The sequence below is a fragment of the Betta splendens genome, chromosome 2 (assembly GCF_900634795.4).
Source record: "Betta splendens chromosome 2, fBetSpl5.4, whole genome shotgun sequence".
Taxonomy (NCBI): domain Eukaryota; kingdom Metazoa; phylum Chordata; class Actinopteri; order Anabantiformes; family Osphronemidae; genus Betta; species Betta splendens.
Window position 1 is genome coordinate 16,476,181 of NC_040882.2, and position 18,789 is coordinate 16,494,969.

General features: G+C 45.0%; 2 protein-coding genes across 2 annotated transcripts; one reads left to right on the forward strand and one right to left on the reverse strand.

Moving 5' to 3' along the window:
- Positions 1-475: 475 nt before the first annotated feature.
- ing2 (inhibitor of growth family, member 2) lies at positions 476-3,314 on the forward strand. The gene is made up of 2 exons (XM_029142786.2): positions 476-753; positions 2,073-3,314. Exons 1-2 carry the CDS (start codon positions 609-611, stop codon positions 2,771-2,773), a joined length of 846 nt encoding a protein of 281 aa, XP_028998619.1. The 5' UTR covers positions 476-608; the 3' UTR covers positions 2,774-3,314.
- A 2,229-nt stretch (positions 3,315-5,543) lies between these two features.
- rwdd (RWD domain containing 4) lies at positions 5,544-8,629 on the reverse strand. Its single transcript, XM_029143066.3, has 8 exons — positions 8,426-8,629; positions 7,938-8,018; positions 7,729-7,838; positions 7,454-7,604; positions 7,213-7,321; positions 6,388-6,437; positions 6,259-6,261; positions 5,544-6,164 (listed from the first exon to the last, which is right to left on the reverse strand). Exons 1-8 carry the CDS (start codon positions 8,447-8,449, stop codon positions 6,132-6,134), a joined length of 561 nt encoding a protein of 186 aa, XP_028998899.1. The 5' UTR covers positions 8,450-8,629; the 3' UTR covers positions 5,544-6,131.
- Between the last annotated feature and the right edge of the window lie 10,160 nt (positions 8,630-18,789).

Below are 18,789 nucleotides of genomic sequence, written 5' to 3' on the forward strand. Positions count from 1 at the left end.
TCTGCGTGCAACGAATTGTAAAGAAAAACGAAATACACGGAAAACACTAAAGCGAAACACTACTTTATTTCTTTTCATCCTGTACAGTTCATTTATTGTATGATGCGTACATCAATCAGTACAGTAGCTGCAGGCGAGTCAACAGATCCGTGTATTAGTAGTGCCAGTTAAAACAGAAAGTAGTTCGCTGCAGGTGGTTCTTAGTGACACACGGCTCAACCATAAACTTAGAAGAATGAACGAATGTTTACAGATTTACTGCTACGGTAGAAAAACTGGGCTGCTCCGCTCTGTAAAGTAACAATGACTTTATCAGCGCTATGTTTTTAATGTCACCACTGGTTTAATTTCCCGGGAAAGTGTTATGATAATGAGCTCCCTCTCTACCAATCCTGTGGCTGCGAACTCCATTGACCCCGCCCACGATGACGAGGGAGAGGAAACTGTACAATGCCTTAAAAGGTAAATACTCACGCCTGCGCAGTGGCTTCAGTTTTGTTTGAAGTGAACTGCCCCACAAGCTGCAAAGTCGCCAAGCATTTGATTGTAACTGTGTATTTTTCACATTCCTCCGCAATCTTTTAGTACTTCTATGCATCGTAGAGACGATGTTGGGCCACCACTATCCAAATATCGACAAGTCGCAACAACTGGTCAACTATGTGGAGGATTATCTGGAATGTGTGGAGTCTCTGCCGCTGGACATACAAAGAAATGTTTCTCTGCTTCGAGAAATCGATGCAAAGTATCAAGGTACTGTGTTCAGACGTTTTTTTATTACCAATCACTCCTGCGCGTATGAAAGTGGTAAACACTAGCTGCAGTCCGACAGGGTGGGCTGAGAGGAGCGGGCGCCAGCCGTGCGTTCCCATTTTGCAAGAACCGAGCGCCTCCCGTTCGCTTCTGCGTCGGGAAACCGCGACGTGAGCTGCTAAACGACGGATCAACGCACTCGGGAGCCGTGTGTGAGAATAAGCCCGTCAGCCTGTCGCTGGTAGCCGAGCCCGAAGCGCTCGCTCCGGCTGCTGTGCCGCACCAAACTCCATGGGAGAATTCCCAGATTATGAATGTCTGTCTGTCGGCGAGTTAAGGTACATTTTATGACGGGTTACGAGGTATCTTACGAATATTCGGTGGTTAATGGCAAATTCGGCGTTATTGTAACATAAAACCGGCTCTAAATCATCCTAAAATGTCAACTTTTTCACCAGCTTCACGCCGCGCACTGCCGCCCACCGAGGTGCTTCCGCGGGGCGTTATTGTGAGAATATCAATGAATAAACTTGGTCATTTCGGTCACAAACACAGCGCGGTGGGCTCAACACACGCCGAAGCTCGCACCGATGAGTAGAGATGCAGTGACGGGGGTAAATGTGCTCAGTGAAGTATGACGCTTCGGCCGGTGCCCGTGCTTATCACGCGCAGCCGTGACTCCAGCGTAAGCTGGTGCGAACGCTCGGCACGCGAGAGCGCGCCGGACTTTACTTCGCTCGGCGTTCGCGAGCTGTGGATCTCGTGGATGTGTCACGGGTGGGAGCGGGGTCTGTGTGCAGGCGGCTCGTGTTGCAGACATGTTGTTAAAAAGCCCCAACGCCGTCTTTTGTCGCTTGTTGTGTTGACGCGGACGAGCAGCGGCTCTGACCGGCCTCGGCTCCCCGGAAGCCGGCGGCGGATGCCCCCGCACTCCTCCCGCACGTCGACGCGTTTGCTTTGGACTGATTTACAGCGACATTACGCGTGTTTCGGGCTTCGTGTCACATGTGCCTCTCCCGCTCTCCGCTCCGTCGACTGCGATCTGCAGAGTCGGATGGCTCCTCTTCTACTCGACCCCCTCCAGCGGCTGACTGGCGTCACTTCCTGTAGGCAGGAGTCCGCCGCGGCCCAGCCCCGCTCAGCCCCGCACACGCATCACCGTGCGGCTTCGCTTCAGTAACAGGTCTTAAAAGTGAAAGTTAAAGTTTCAGTACAGATCACACCTATTCACTCATCACAGCAAGTTAGCAGTCCGCACCCTTTAAACCTGTCTGATTTACTTTGCAATTCATTAATTGCTTTATTTGTTTCTTTTGCAGATGTGCTGAAGGAGGTGGATGAGGTCTTTGAGAAGTACAAGGGCGAGCAGGATGCGGCTCAGAGGAAGCGCCTGCAGATCCAGCTGCAGCGGGCGCTCATCGTCAGCCAGGAGCTCGGCGACGAGAAGATCCACGTGGTGACCCAGATGACGGAGCTGGTGGAGAACCGCTCGCGCCAGATGGACTCCCACTCGGTGTGCCTCCAGGAGCCCAGCGAGGCGGAGCGGCTGCCGGCGGAGCGGCGCGCCAGCGTGCAGGAGCCCGCGGCGCCCGAGCGCAGCTCGGCGCGGCGCCCGCGCCGCCAGCGCAACAGCGAGAGCCGCGACTCGAGCCACGCGTCGGCCAACGGCTCCCTGGTGGACGACCCCGCGGAGGAGCTGTCCATCCCCCCTCCGCGGGAGAAGAAGTCCAAGTCCGCCAAGAAGAAAAAGCGCAAGGCCAAGCAGGACCGCGAGGCGTCGCCGGTGGACTTCGCCATCGACCCCAACGAGCCCACGTACTGCCTGTGTGAGCAGGTGTCCTACGGCGAGATGATCGGCTGCGACAACGAGCAGTGCCCCATCGAGTGGTTCCACTTCTCCTGCGTGGGCCTCACCTACAAACCCAAGGGCAAGTGGTTCTGCCCCAAATGCAGAGGGGACAGTGAAAAGACCATGGACAAAAGCCTAGACAAGAACAGAAAAGACCGCCGGTCCAGGTAGTGACCTTCATCCTGATGTGTTCGTTCATGGTCCTACTTTTGTCGTGGTGAGAGCACAGTTGAACACCATTAGTAGCGGCACTTATTATTAATCAAGAACAAGTTGTGATCGCACCTGTGCTCCTACGTGTCTGCTGGTTCCCTCTGGCTAGAACCTGGCGGTACTCTGTAGGGGGTCGTCGGCCCAAAGCTGCCATTTTCCTCACGTGTTTTGCTTTTGTGTGAGAAATGAAGAACATTGTTTATACTGTTTTTTTCCATTCTGGCCAAAAAACTAATGCTAATGGTCATGAGTTTCTTCAGTTCTGGGCCAAAGAAGAACTGACCTTACTCCACTTTATTTCAACTGTGTTCTCTGGTTTTTATACAATGATGGCCTGTAGAGAAAAACCTTCCCATGTGATATGTTTACACGAGATATTTAATTAAGCAGATGATGGTTGATGGGACACTGGAATAGAACATGTTCGTGGAGATTTTCACTTGTTCTCTATTGTGTACATTTCTTTTTATATTCATTAAAACAATGTATTGTCATTGTGCTATGAGTTAGTTTTGCTTTCTTTCATAGATGCAGGTCAGTCTGCTGTATTGTAAGCAACACTCCTAATGTTCAGTGTCATTATTAAGATCATTATAATGGATTGGCTACATCATCCTCCAGTTTACACTACAGCTTATGACTGGCTTTATTTCATATGAATCTGACAGGTCAAATGTTACACGATACATGTAAACATTAATCAGTGACAACATTCTGGAGTCACTGTGTTCACATTTAATTTTTCATTTGCCATTTGTTTACATTTGACCACAGCTCAGCTGAGGCTGATGGAAAGCTTCTGTTGACACCATGCTATAGTAGCTTTAGTATGAGTGCCTTGCTAATGGTACCATGAAAGCTCAGCATATTTTCCTTCCTGTTTTTATTAAGTTTAAATTAATATAATTTCATACTACATTGGTCACACCCCCATAATAAGCCAGGCGTTGCAACAATGAGTGATTTATTTAATAATTATAGACAAGGATGTTGATTGCACATGGATGATTAGATAGATATTATTAAGTTTAGCAGCTTGAATATGTTCCAGTGTGTTGTCAACAAATAGTGAACTGCTCCAAAGCCTCTCAGTTTCGGTGTCATCCTAGTCCATGCTCCAGCCTAGTCTGGGTAGGTAATATCATGGTGGCAGTGAAACAAGAGGAAGTGATCTTGTATAACAAAATACTATGAAGTGTAAGTGAGACCGACTGACCTATCTGACTCCTTGACACGTTCCTTTTTTACCTTTAGAAAGTGCTCAGATCTCTACACACTTTACATTTTCACTTGGCTGAACCTTTTTTATGTTGTGTCATATGATCAATTACTTCTTCCCTTCTGCCGATGTCACCAGACAAGAGTCACAAGTTAAAATGTTACAAATGTTGGGTTTTAACAAGCACTTAAAGGTGTGAGGGCTCTAGCCTCCCATAGTTGACCCATCTAGTCTCACTGTGGCTAATGAGACCTGTTTTCAACACAGAGGGTGTGAAGAGACTGAGATGGTTCAACTGCAGGGTGGGAGTAATCACACCTTTGTCACTTACTGCTCCTTCAGTCATTTACACAGCAACTAAACTGTGGCTGTTCAATAGCTAATTTGCTCAGTAGGACTTTTATAAAGTGCTGTACTAAAGGTCACCACTTTATTATTGGAATAAATTTACAAAATACATTTGCTGGAAGCAGATTCATGTAATTCATTTTGTAGATGAAATAGCAAAATGTCATCATCACATGGAGACATAACAAATCTACTGAGCAATAACGACAAGATCAGATTGTGGAAGTTCCTCCTGTTGTTGGCAGCTTTGTATAAATAACTATATTAGCATCAGTCTCGCTTATTTAAAGTCATATCCAGCATTGCCTGTGCTGATTACACTTTGCTGAGCGTGAAAACATGCTGTGATGTGCCACTGTAATGTCAACGAGCCTTGAGAAAACAGTTGGTTTTAACAGGAGTGTGAGCACAAACACACAGCTCACTCACTTCACCAACACCCTGAGAAATCTGCTTTCTACCTGACAGCAGAAGAGCTTTGGTTCCTCTCTCTGCCTTTTACTGAGGACAGAGGAGCAATAAGGCTTTTTTTGTGGACAGGTTCTATTTATGGCCCTTGATCAGCTCCCATAAAACCATAAAGATGCTCTATATGGTTACAGACTGTCTGCTTCTTCACTGACGAGCTGCATGAAGTTCCCATTTCCACTAAATAGGGCTCTAGGCTTTATTCCATGCTTTACGTGACCATGGCAGCAGAAAGAGGCCGTAGGTTGGGCATGGAGCTGGTGCTGCAGGTGGACGTTACCAGGCAGCGGGTGCTGGACATGGAGGCAGCTTGTACGACTGCTGCATTAATAGGAGCTCTGTTGTTATAATAGAAATGACTTCTGACTTCTCCTGAAGAAATACTAATTAGCTGTGACACTGAACTAAAACCAGCATGTGTGGTGTAAAAGCAGAACGATGTTTTGTGTTCATCTAGTTTGGTTTCTCACCATCAAATTAGTCTTTTCTTTGTAATTTTGGTTCAGAAGTACTGTCACGGGCATTAGACATTAGGGTTAGGGCTACAAAAAATGATGAAAAACACAAAACCACTGTGGTTTAAGATAATGTAGTGTAATGTAATGTTTAGTGAAATGCAATGTTTACATGAATTTAACTCCCCTGTCGCTGTTCATGAATCCAATAGTTAACACAATATAGACAGACAAGCAGTAGACCCAATGAGGTTTTATTTATATATAAAAGGTCCAAGTCAATTCATGAGAAAAAAGGATCAAATACTAAAATAAGATTACGGCAGAAGAAGTAGAATTTTGTGTTACAAAATGCCTCGGCTTTCACAACTTCACAACGCCCCAGAATAACAGCAGCAAAGTTCTTGACACTTGAACACATCCACTATGCAACATTTAAGGCTGTGGCGCCTGGCAGCTGGGCCTGATCTCACACACTGAACACTGCAGTGACAGCAAGCACACTCCCCGATGACTAATGTCATATCGGAGCACTGTGTGAAACCTGATGATGCGTTTCTCCTCACAAACGTGTTAAACACAGCGAGGGCTCCTAACGAATGCCTGAACAAGGTCTTAGTTCTGCTGGGTGTGTGTGTGCGTGTGTGTGTTTGTAAGACCGAGTCTGCCGTTACCTAGCCTGCTTTGGTTCTCAGGGGGGGACTGTAACATGTTGGCGAGATGGGATGTGAAGGCATCCAGACAAGAGCAGCAGCATCAACGGGCTGCAGGAGCTTCACACTTCACTTCACAGAGTACAAAGCAGCACAGATCTTCACTGCCTGGCTTAGTCTTCGTCTTTTCCACCTGTTTTACTCAACTGCAAAAAACATTTTAAAATAAACAATACAAATATTACAAAAATAATATAAAAGCAATTCTGAGTAGAATTTTGGTTGTGGTTTGCCACTTACATGCTGGTGGATCAGTGTCGACGGCAGCATGAAGAAAAAATAAAAAAATAATTTATTATTGCGTCAGATGCAGTGTTACTACATGGTTAAGTGCCCCATCTAGTGGACAAAGATGTAAAATGCACCTACCTTAATAACGTCTACCCAGTTCCAACCTCGTGGCAGTTCCCCTTTGTTATCTGAAAGCACAATCATTTGCTTTCAACCAAGTATCACAAATAGCAGCTCATAATCGAACAAATAGACATCACGCATAATATGTAACAGCATAATGGGGACATAGTGTTCAAACTTAAGGTTGGCATGGTTTAACTTGAACTCTGACCCTGAATCCAGTCCAGGTTAATCGGGTCATGAAAGGTCCTATGTTAGTAGAGTAGGTCTTAGTTTGTCAGTAGTTCTTCTGTTGGACAACGATATACTGCCATCAGCTTTGGTTTGCATAACATTTCAACTCTATTTGTCGTAATTACTGTATTCAGATTAGCACTTGCTATGAAATTGTTGCATGTACCATAGCCGCCAGACCTGTAACACTCTGCTGTGTGTGTACATATTACACATAATTTGTGTCATGATACTTGGACTGGTACCAGTATAATATTTCTATATATTTTAGGGCAGCACTCATAATTTATGAGGTCTTTAGGGAAGTTGGTTAGTTACCTGTTATCTAAACATAATTTCCCCCTATCGATGATAAGGCATTTCTGTTCAACTGTGTGGAGCTACTGTTAAAAGGAAAAAAAACGCAACTAAAATGTGTGGTGTTAAATTGGCTTAAAGTTAGCTGACATCTAATGACCTGATTAGCACCAACTGGTGGCATTATTGATGTAAATATACGAGTCAATGTTTCATCGGTGCCCAACGTATTCATAATAGAATCATGAATGATATTTTCATTAGCTCAGATAAACATTCACAGATACAGCTTGGTGCAGCCTTGTGTACCTGTCCTGTTGATGATCCTCCTCTTCTGAGCTTTGGTCAGCTGCTCTTTCTTCTCCCTTTTCTTGGCAGTTGAGCCAGAAGTGGTCACTTCATTGTTGGAGGTCAATGACTGCAGCAACAACAAAAAGCAAAGCCATTTTATTCCAATCTGATGCCTCAAGTTTTGTTCCAATGTGTTTTTCAAACATTAAATGATGAAATTTTAAAACTACCCTAAAAGTACTACCATAAATGTACTTACCACAGTAGTCATAACAGGTTTATGGTTTTCCATGAGGGCCTCCTGGTTTTCCTTGGCCCACTCAAACAGGGTGTACATCATGGCAGTCCCCAGGTTTGCCTCCACCTGCTCCTCCAGCTTTGACAAGATCATCAGCTTTGTCTCAGGAGAGCTTTAACAAAGAGAACAAGACAGCCTTTATAGAAACCCATAATAAAAAAGATTAAAAATATAAATATTGTGCCATAAAACATATTAATAAAAGGGACACATGAAAAACTGTGGTGGCAGCTTACATCCTGTTATTGAAAAAGGCATCAAGGGAGATTTGTGGGGCTGTCTCAGGGTATGTCTCTGGCCAGGTCACGTCCAGGATGAACGCCTTGGTGTCATCAAGGTCTCCTATCTGTTTTAGGGAAGGTAATAAATGTGAAATGTTGAGGTACTGGCCAACAAGGTGTTGAGGATCCAGATGAAGCAGATTTTAACAGATGACAACACTCACCCTGAACTGAAAGGACACTGGACTGATTTCCTTGAAACCTTCATCCCCCTCATAAATTGAGCGAAGAGCCTCCAGCTCCATCTGTGATTGAATAAGAGAGGCGATTGGTCTGATATGAATGAACACCAGTCAGATCCGTGATAAAATCTATAACATTCTTTCCGTTCGGCTCACGTTCTTACCCAGCCATTAGATTACTTCCATCAAGCCAAATCTTCTATTTGAAAAGCTTATTAATGTATGCGGAGGCAAATGAGTGGTCGGTGTGTTTACGTAACTAAATGTAACCAGGACCAACAAGCACTAGAAAACACCTGACACTGGACCAGCTACCGCTTTAACCAAACCGAGCTCTCACATAGAATAAGGACAGAAAAGCTGTGACACGAGTTCCTAAACAGAGCAACATGGCAGCAGTGACGCTAGCTTTCAGTAACTACATAACTTAGCAGTTAGCCGCTAACAGGAGATTCATCATCCATTCATACCTCTTGATCCTCGTTAGCTGTCATCGTTCCTCTTGACTTTCTAGAGATGTGCTTTCTATCTAGACTTACACATATAAAAAAATACAGAGTTAAAACCCCATTTTCTGTTTTTAAAACCCGACTATGTGTTTAATTTCACAACTTTCCCAGCTGGTACAGTCTGTTCCGCCATGATAATGTGCGCATGCGCATCGGAGTAGGCAACTTCTTCTTCTTCGTGCTCACCAGGCGGGCGGCTTTATCGCCACCTGCGGTCCCACTGCGGTATATCTACGAATGTCTTGACGGCCCCGAAGACGTTCAGCGTCGTATATGAATTTTTTTAGTAGTACACACTTAAAGTGTTACTGTTCTATTAATACTGCACAAAAATATTACTAATACAAGCAGTAAAACCGTTATACATTCTATACATAAATACCACTGATCAATTTGATTATTCCCCAATCAAATATAATCTAAAACCATAAAGTGAGAAAAGCAAAAAATAATGGTAGCTCTAACAGAAAAAACGTTTAAACTGCACCAGTGACAGACTGCAAACTGTTTGATTGCACTCCAAGTCCAATTGATCACATTCAGCACAGAGTGACCTGGATGACTATGGTGCACTGCAGCAGGAGAGCATGAAATGTGATCACAAATATTAACACATCATTACTAAGCCGATAAAACACGAAACAGTCATGATCTGTCACTTCTTTGAACCCACACATCAAACGAACTGGAGCGATAGGGATAAAAGTGAGTAAAACATTGCTCTGTCGAACCAGCCTGGCAGTAATAGCCTCAAGCAAGTGAGTCCAGTAGCAGAATGGCCCTGTGTCAAGGAGAAACTTGGGACCTTTCCTCTTCACAGAAGTGCAGGAATCAGTGCTGATGGTGGGGAGGGCTGTGATCAAGCGCTGCGGGTCAAGTCCAAATGGGCCCCTGTGGTCCATGAAGTGCAGGGCTGTGTGGGCAAACTGCAGCCAGCGGTTGCTGGAATGGCTCAGTGATCAACTCACATAACTGGATTAAAGCAATATGATGGATGTGGTCATTTAGTCATGTGCGGCTTGACTTGTTGGGAAGCATTAAAAAGTAATGTGCAGACCTTTGGAATAAAAATGTCTAATGTCTGAATTACTGTTTGTCTATATCATATTTTTGGTCAGTTTTTTGGTTTATTTTTAGGTATGTTTATTTATGTTATTCTGGCATCTGGAAAGATTTTTTGCTTTCAAAATTTCCATTATTTTCCTTGTAAGTGTAAATACACTTAAACCTTATTTCCTATTTATATTTGTTTTTCCTGTTGCTGACGTTGATGTCACAATACCACAGTGTAGAAATTGTGTGTACCAGCAGCAGCTGGTGCAATGTTCACACAAAGTTACAGTAGAGCTGCTTAATTAGAGCCACGCTGCAAAAGTGAATTAGCTTTGATGTACTAAAGCAATCGCACATGGAGTGTATAATGTTAAATGCCAGCAGCACCATTCAGTGTGGAGGAGGCAGCGATAATTTCCTCTGAGCAGCTGAAAATGACACATGGTGTTTGAGTTGTGATTATGTTGATCCTCTGAGTTATTCCCCTCAGGTGGAGAAGGCAGCCACGGTGGAGGAGGAGAAGGAGGGGGAGGATGGAGATGAGGAGCGGCACGGAGGAGGCCTCGACTGTGATAAGGTGCAGGGCTCCGTTGGGTCACACGAGCTTCAGTGAGGAGAAATTCCATTTCCATTGTCTTTGCCTCGACAGAGAAGTTGTTCTTTGTTTACTTTTGCTTCGTCCACTTTCAGTTTTCCTTTTTAATTTAATTTTACTTCTCCTCCTTCTTCTCCTCCATGTTTACTGTCGCAGCGCGAACCGATCGTGAAAGCGCAATGACTTTTTACTGATGCCGGGGAATTTGCTCAATCTGCTCTTGTTTGTTTTTCCCCAAATCCCTGGACTCAGCGTCTCAGAAGTCTGACATGACTCTGAATATAAATGAATCAGCACATGGTGTCCTTGGCTGCGCCTCACTCTCCGTAATGGGGCCTGTGTCAGAGGTGCCGCCTCAGCGCTTTGACCAGTTTTAAGACCCCAGGTCACAAGAGGGCGCCTGCAGCTCGACTTAGAGAACAATGCTTTCTGACTGGTTCCTGATCGTTTCCATTATAACAGGTCACATTTATTGCTGCAGCATCTTGTCAAATCAGTAGGAGCGGTTAACGCTTGGACACCAGTCAGTCGTACTGACTGGTGGTATACTGGTATATTTAGTGTCATTATTCTGTAGAAGCTGCTTTATTGTCAGCCTCATTGCTTTTATATTTCATGTGTTCTTGTTCTCCAGGATTTGCTCCTGTTCTTCTAAGTGGACTTGAGGCTGTGGAAGCGATAGACTCAGACCCTGAAGCCTCTCGTTCGCTGCGTGTTGCTTTGTGGGCACCAGTATCTGCCCAGCGGAACCCGTGCTCGTCAAAGTGTATTTCTAAGGCTGACGACTGGCACCAGCTGAACGCAGACAAACCCCAAGCCAAATGAGATGTGTTTTGGGTTTTTGCTGGATTTGTAATGAATTTGCTCTAAATCTTGTGTTTTATCCTGAAAAGACTCCATTTAAAAACGCAACAGAACATTTCCAATGTAAAGGCATCAGCTATGATGTGTTATGGTAATGGGACACCTCAAAAGTCAGGTGACTTACAGACAGACAGATATTTGAGGGGTCAGAATTGATTGCTCACCAGATGTCATGACTGTGATTAAGAAAGAAGTAACATGAAGGAGGAAAAAATACAGCACAATGCAAATATTTTGATTTATTAAGTGAATTATATGAAAACCACAAAAACAGCTTTCCTGGTTTTTGGTTTTGCTTTTCTGTCTGTGGATTCTGACCTTTGCCTCCATCTTGGATATAATATATACACTGTCTTGGTTTCTATATTGTCAGCAGTAGTTGTGCTGTGATGAAGGTGCACAGTGTGTTTATCAGAACAGTTCACCTTCTACTTCTACAATAGAACAAACAGGCAAAACAACAGCAGAGAAGGAATAGATGATTTATTCAAACACCATTAACAGCAGTAATTACACCTGATACTACTAATGATATTCAACTTTGATTTACCCCCCCACACACACACACACACACATACTGTATAGATATAATGTCAGTTTAGGCAACATTCAGTGCCTTGCTTTTCCCCTGCGCATTAACATTTTCATGAGAGATGACACAGAACAGGCTTTTATGTCAATTTCAGTCAGATTGGATTCACTAGAAGAGGTAATTGAAGTGAAAGCCAGTGTTTTCTTTCCCCGAAGCTGATAGTGAGACCGAATAGCTTCTGTTCCTCGTCCTCCCCATACTAATGCGCTTGAACTGCCAATACCAGCTTAAAGCCAGAACTTACTAAACACCGATGCTCCATGAGGTAGTTTGAGTTATTTTTCTCTGCTAAGCAACACTGTATGTTAATATCACACACACACCCACACACACACAAATTCAGGACGGAATCAATAAAACACCCAAACACATGCAGTCTAATATTATGCAGCGACGTAAAAGCCGTGAGCGTTGATGGGTCAAGTATGGATGATAATGTACAGTTATCACAGGCTAAAACTTTAAGAAATCTATTTGAAATACTTAGATGTTTTTTGGCACAGAAAGTATTGATTGTGAACTTTCTTCCACTGCGATGTCTTCCAGCTCAAGTCTTCAGTGTGCTTCAAACAAAAAGCTTGTCAGATTACTTTCTGACAGTGGGATTGAGTGAGTCTCTGTGTCTCTGAGTTTTTCTGAATTTCCAACAATCACATGCTGTGATTGGCCATCCATCCGTCCATCCATCCATCAATTCAGTATATTTATCATCCATCCATCCATCCATCCATCCATCCATCCATCCATCCATCCATCCATCCATCCATCCATCCATCCATCCATCCATCCATCCATCCATCCATCCATCCATCCATCCATCCATCCGTCCACCCATTCAGTATATTTATCATCCATCCATCCATCCATCCATCCATCCATCCATCCATCCATCCATCCATCCATCCATCCATCCATCCATCCATCCATCCATCCATCCATCCATCCATCCATCCATTCTCACGATCTTCCTCATCTCACTTATGAACAATACCCCAAAATACTTGAATTCCTTCACTTGAGGCAGGAACCATAATTTGTAAGATATTATCATTGTCATGTTTGTTGTTTAGCTGACAAAATGATGTGTTTTGCAGCTCAAGGCCACCGTACTAAAGTGAACAGCCAAGCCAAGTGTTCAGCAGCCGCCGTTTGCACGGCTTCTTAGGGGCATGTGACTGAGCTGGTGACGGGAGCCTTTACTGTCACCACAGCGAGACGCGTGAAGCCTCATAAATGTCGTCAATGTCAGTCGATGTCAGTCAGTGTCAGTTGGGGTTAGAAGCTATAAAGCAGCATCCAGGGGTTGGGAAGTTGGAGAGAAGTGGGCTTAGAAGTGAGTTAAAGGCTTGAGGCTACATTAGTTAATAGTGAAACGCAACTGAACTGTTCAACGTCATGTGTCAAATACAAAAGGCGTCTGTTGTTGTGATGCTGTTCGATGCCGATTTTAGAGGCTTTTTGTCGCATCCGTTTAAATCAAATCTGAAAGGCGCCGACACACAAAGTTGACAGGACTGGTTCAGAACATGCATACTGATTGTTCTTTGCATTAAGTTGAAGGACTTTCTGACCTTCACATAATAACACTTGTATAATCAAGTGGTTACAGACGGCGCATACGGTAGATTTCCCTGTTAATCAGAATTTGTGCGCCGCCAAATGGAGATTTCTAGAGGCAGGATGTGTTGGAGCCTCCCTTCGCCCCGCCCTCACACTCCACGGACGCTGTGTGCGTCAGCGAGAAGCGGATTAGCCGAGACATTAGCCCCCGCTCCAACTTCCACCCTCAGCAAACGCAGACAATGCCAGTTCAACAAATTAAAAGGCTAATTGATCATTAGCTTGTGGACGCGTCACACAAACCAGGCGCTCCTGCACTCGCACGCTGAGCCCGCTCCTGCCCTTGCTCATGGGCACGCCACGCTGGAAATCCAAACCCGGGCTTTTGCTAACTCCAGCCAACAGCCCATATAATCTGAGCGCCGGGCTTTAATTTTGAAAGTCTGGCTGCTCTCATGCTTTTCCCTTTGCCCGAGATAGCAGTGGCAGTTAATAATTACGTTGGGCTCGCGCGCTTCAGAAACAGACGTATTTCAGAGATTTGTCAGTCAATTGGCTCGCTTCCACTCTGGCCTTGTCCAATAATGAGGTGTTTTTATCTTCTCAGAGCGCCGTTCTCCGATGCACAATGACCCCCTGCCAAAAATACTGAGTATGAAATGCAATTATTGTACAGCAGGAGAGGAATACAAGGCCGTTATCTTCCTTTCGCTGTTCTTAATTAACTTATCCACTCGGCTAAAGATTTCTGGCCTATAGGGCCAAAGGCAAATTGGCTGAGGGAGGCCTGCTTACTCTTGAGATGCCATAATCCAAATAAACATCTCCCTCGCTAGGATACCTCAGAATAATTCTGCATTATGTGCTTGGCGGCGGAGAAGAGAGCAAGTGGGAGAGCTTTGTTCTGGCGTTTTTCAGTGAAGACGGGGTAAACTTTAGGCAGACTTTGTGTCATCCGGGGATCGGGCTAAGCCCTGATTGATAAAACCGGGCCTGTGTTGTGAGGAGCGTTTCATGCTCCCCAGACAGGTCTGCTAATAACATTAGTGGAGCAGAAGGAAGTGTTTGACTCTATCGTTCGCACGCAGGATGTCACTGGCTCGTTTGATTCCGCTTCAGAGGCGACAAAGCAAATACACAGAACGCCGCGGAAACATATGGCGTGTATAAATAAGTCATCTGGCGGAGCGAGAGCATTTTCTCCAGGCTACGTTCAGCGAACAGCTTTGTGTCGGCGGTTTTGAACTGGCAACCCTGCGGTGCCTGCAGCTCACAGCCCCGGTTACGACGCCTTTCAGCAGTGCTGCTTGTAAACACGTTGTTACGACTATTAGCATCCACACTAGTACAATATGTTTGCTGGCACAGCACCTGCACGCTTGCCTTATTAAAGGAGTAGTTCAACGTTTAGGAAGGTTTTTCCTTCTCTCTGGGCCAATCACCACTCATTCAGAGGAGAATGAAGACGAGTCGCATCCTTTAGGCCTTTTAGTGCTTTTACTTTTGTTTGTCAGCTTCATGTTCTTCTGCAACATGCTGTCACTGAATGATCTCCTTCCACCGCTGTCGTGTCCAGTCAAACCGTGACCATGTCGTGTTGCTGGTTCCTCTGAGCGGGGCTGTTTAACACAGGACGCACAAGCAGCATTTCTAATTGGAGTCCTCGCGCTGAACTCCATTCAGTTTAGTTCAGGAAGAGGTGCTGAATTTACATGCAGGCTGTTGTTTCCAGTCCCCAAAGAACGAAGACGCCAGCCAATAAAAGCTTTTCTTGGATTTAATTAACGTTCAGGTTTCCTCGTCAAGCGGTCCTCTGGGTGCCTCTTATTATCCAGGAACTCAGGTGCAGGCCAGCTAACGCCAGTCAATTTAACCTGATCAAACTTAATGATTCATTGTTTAGAACAGCCTAAACTGACCTAATGTGGTTTGGTGTTAAGGGAGCTGCTGGGAATTTGGGGGCGAGATTAATGGATGCTGCATTTTATACAGCACTAAAAATACAAATCGGCTTATCTATTCATTATCCTAAAGCCTCTTTGGGCATCCTATGCAAATAGAGACAAACTCCAGTGTCAAGCCTTCATGACTCATAATTACACGTCTAGAGTTGACGTCTATTGTGTCTATTGTACTCTCTTAAATTATTGCAAATGAGACTTAAGACGTACACAGTGATTTGTAAAATCATTCCATTGCTCTCTTGACTTCAGTGGGGTTCCTCAGGGGTCTACTCTAGGTTGCCTTTTGTTCATTCTAATATTAATATTCATAGTCCAAATTAAGCCTCATGCGTCATTTATCTCTTCTTTTCTTTGCAGAAGCTGGATTGTCTAATTATTTGCTGCAACCTGAACATTGCCAGTCAGATGCAGTAACACCTTTGACCCATCACTAAGGCGTTCTTCGCCATCTAACGATGTTAAAGACGTAGCAGGAGGTATATTCAGGCCAGAGCATTTTCGCAAGGCTGCACTGTCCAGCTGAGATGTTCAAACCAGACCGGTCACTCCTTTTATCTTCAGACCCGCAGAAGGTCATCCGTGCTTTCATCTTCTTCAGGCTACTCTGCTGGAATGCTCTTTCTGCAGCAGGTGAGACATTCAAAGACTACAGATGATACAAAACACTGCTCCCAGGCTTTTAGGAGAAGTCAACGCGTGGCACCGGCTCTAGAACTGATTAAAGCGCAGCGCTCTGAACTGCCAGACTCCTGCTGTCCAGTGTTTGTGACGTGGGTGTGATTTGAGGTCCAGTGCCAGACATGAACAGCCAGCGTCCTGCTTTAAGACTCGGTTTTGACCCGACCTTCCTCAACCGATGGAGTTGTTGCTGCTTAATTCAACAAACATATTGGCAGATATATTATTTGTTCATCTTGCACGTCTTTAATAGGATCAGTGCTCATTCACTGATTGTTTGAGTGGTGCAGGCACTGCAGCGTTGTGTCCCCACACACTTCTCTCCTCTCTTGAGCATCCTGCTGCTCTTCCACATTAAAGCTTCAGCTTCTGATCAGATTTAATCTGGTCAGTGGTGAATAAATGACCAACGCCTCGGATTCAGTCGCTGACAGCAGCACACAGAGTTGTTTCAAGTATAAAACGTCCCTTGTCGTGTCTTTGCCACTTAAAAAAACCCTCTCACCACATGCTTTATAGTGAGTCACTATATTGATCAAAGGAAGCATCTGTCGCTAAGCTTCCCTGGGCTTTACATTACTGAGGCTGGACTACAGCCTGTGTTGCTGCTGCAGTTGAAGGCGCTCTATCAATATATCAATATTCATTCAAACGTTGTGCTTTACGCCTGTGGCAGCGCTGAATATAAACACGTGAACATTTTATGCAGCTCCACTTTTATCTCCCTTTCACTCGGGGCTATTATTTTTTCCTTCCACTCTCACGATCTGTCAACTTCTGGCAAAATCTCCCCATCTGGGCAGCTTCTGGTCTCATATCAGCTTACGGGGCCGTGCTGCCCTATCCGGCACCGGACAAAATGACAGCCACAGCTTTGTCTAGTTTAGCAAAGCTGCCCGCGTCCTCCGGAGGACTGGGGCTGCGGAGCCGCTCACTTCATAACATGTGGATGAGTATGTGGATGAGTGGGGCTCCAGGCCGGGGCGACGGCCAGAGCCTTTGTGCATCCAGTCCTGAGCCACAGCGGCATGTTGGTCTCATGCTCGCTGTCTTTGACTTTGGAATTATGGCGAGGATTTAGACTTCATCCGCAGGAGGGGGGGGCGCAGATAAGACGGATTTATTTCACCTCATCTGGAAAATGCCTCCTCTGCCATTCGACCACTTCGCCGGCTCTTTATCCTGCCAGTGGGAGAGTGGACGCTGCGCCTGGTCGTTGAGCCGTGGCACAAATGGCTCTTTTTGTCGCGGCGGTTATTGTTGTCACTGCTCGGCTCCGCGGGGGATTTGGCCGCTGACACTTGTTACGCAGAAAGGTCAAAAGCGTCGACCTAGAAAGGCCGAAATCCATCTTCTCGCTCACGCTGAGCGCAGGCAAAGCACCGTGTCGAGCTGAGCCATCAGAGTCAGGCTTTGCGTTAAGCTGTTCATGATACACTGTAAATATAGTGGAAAGCTGCCTTTATTACAGTCAGTCAGATGGAGTCAGATAAAAGCTTAGCTCAAAGTCCCATTTTAGTAAAGATACTGACTACTGTGTGGACTGGTGATTATATTTCTGTTATTATACCGTGAGCCTGTAACTGTGAATGGCTCCTCCTGCACAAACACATTTGATCCTTTGGTCATTCCCAAAATATTGATTAGTATAACCTTAAGTTGCTGTTGTGATTCAGATCAAGGTAGCGGAGGAGAAGAGGATGAAAGGTGTCTTAAAATGCACCTTCGCAGAGGTGTTATTGTTATTGACCAGAGCATAGTGACTGGTATCCATTAGCGCTGAGCCGTGAATGTTGAACGATGACCGCACACAGAAGAAGAAGAAGAGAAGAAGCACGGACACGGTGAGACGGGCACGATGCTCCCCAGCTTCTATCAGCCCAGGGACACAGTGATTACGCCACAGGAACAGCAAACACTGGGTTCTGTGGGGCTGAGCTCAGCAGCAGCAATGGTCCCAGTGAAAGGGAGTACAGTCATTTATTACAAGGCACAGTCAAATACTTTGCACCTCAGATACAGTGAGCTAAACTACAAGCATGACATTATTATGCTAATACTAGCTATAGTATGGGTGCCACCATGTGACAGTCCTCGTCAGATTATTCTGAAAGTTTTATTAATATTATTGTTATGATTTCGATGATCATCAGCTCTTTTAAATGGGCTCGTTTCGGCCGGTCGAGCGCGGCTCTGTTTCTCCACAGAAGAGGACGTCCAGTGTTCTTCACGTCTCATCTGCCATCCCTGCTCTCGGCGGCACAGGAAGTGAGCGTCGGAGGATTAAAATAGCGGCGGTGTGCACATTCGCAGGCATTTGAGGGCACTGCGGCACTCGAAAGATAAGAGCAAAGCCTTTTGTGACTGAACAGTTTTTGGACTGCCGCTGAATGACTTTCATGCTCCAGAGCTCGGATGACTGTGCATATTGTTCTCGTTTGGTTCCAGCAGAGGGCCTGTTGTCATAGTGTTGATGAAGAGATGCTGGAGGATAGATTTCACCGCTGCACCACAACCTTGAACACACATCCCCGGGGTTTTGTCATGTACACGTTTCCCTTTAGTGATGATTGAGTACAGTTGGTGATGCTTGTGCACTAAAGCAGTGATGTTGTTTGCAGATGATATTATACTGTTGAACCTGTAATCTTTGCTGACAAGTTGACTTGTCTCATTTTGATCAGGTTTGTTAATATGTCACAGTCACGCTCTCCTGTTACAGTGTTGTTTGCCTGTGTCTATTGCCGATAATAATAATGATGTTTGAAATGGCTAAATGGCAATTAAATAGAAAAAAGAATCCGAAAATGATGCATTATTCATTTTCCAAACTTTATGCAAATTGAAAAGCAATAATTCATAACACTGCTGTGTGCAGTGTTTCTGAAAACCCACAATCTTCCACTTACTTTCAACACACCTTCTAGCAGAGTGTGAAGGGTTTGGTTTCGATAATGTTTTGGAATGAAAAGGGGGCATTAAGCTAAGAAATTAGGATCTCTCTGTCGTGGTTTGCCTG

Bases quoted from the DNA above. Each gene is read 5' to 3' on its own strand.
- ing2 (XM_029142786.2), top strand. From the start codon at position 609: ATGTTGGGCCACCACTATCCAAATATCGACAAGTCGCAACAACTGGTC. The intron at 754-2,072 runs GTACTGTGTTCA...TTTCTTTTGCAG, and splicing joins AATCGATGCAAAGTATCAAG to ATGTGCTGAAGGAGGTGGAT.
- rwdd (XM_029143066.3), bottom strand. From the start codon at position 8,449: ATGACAGCTAACGAGGATCAAGAG. The intron at 7,605-7,728 runs GTAAGCTGCCAC...TCTTTGTTAAAG, and splicing joins GCCTTTTTCAATAACAGGAT to CTCTCCTGAGACAAAGCTGA. The intron at 6,438-7,212 runs GTACACAAGGCT...TTGTGCTTTCAG, and splicing joins GAGGATCATCAACAGGACAG to ATAACAAAGGGGAACTGCCA.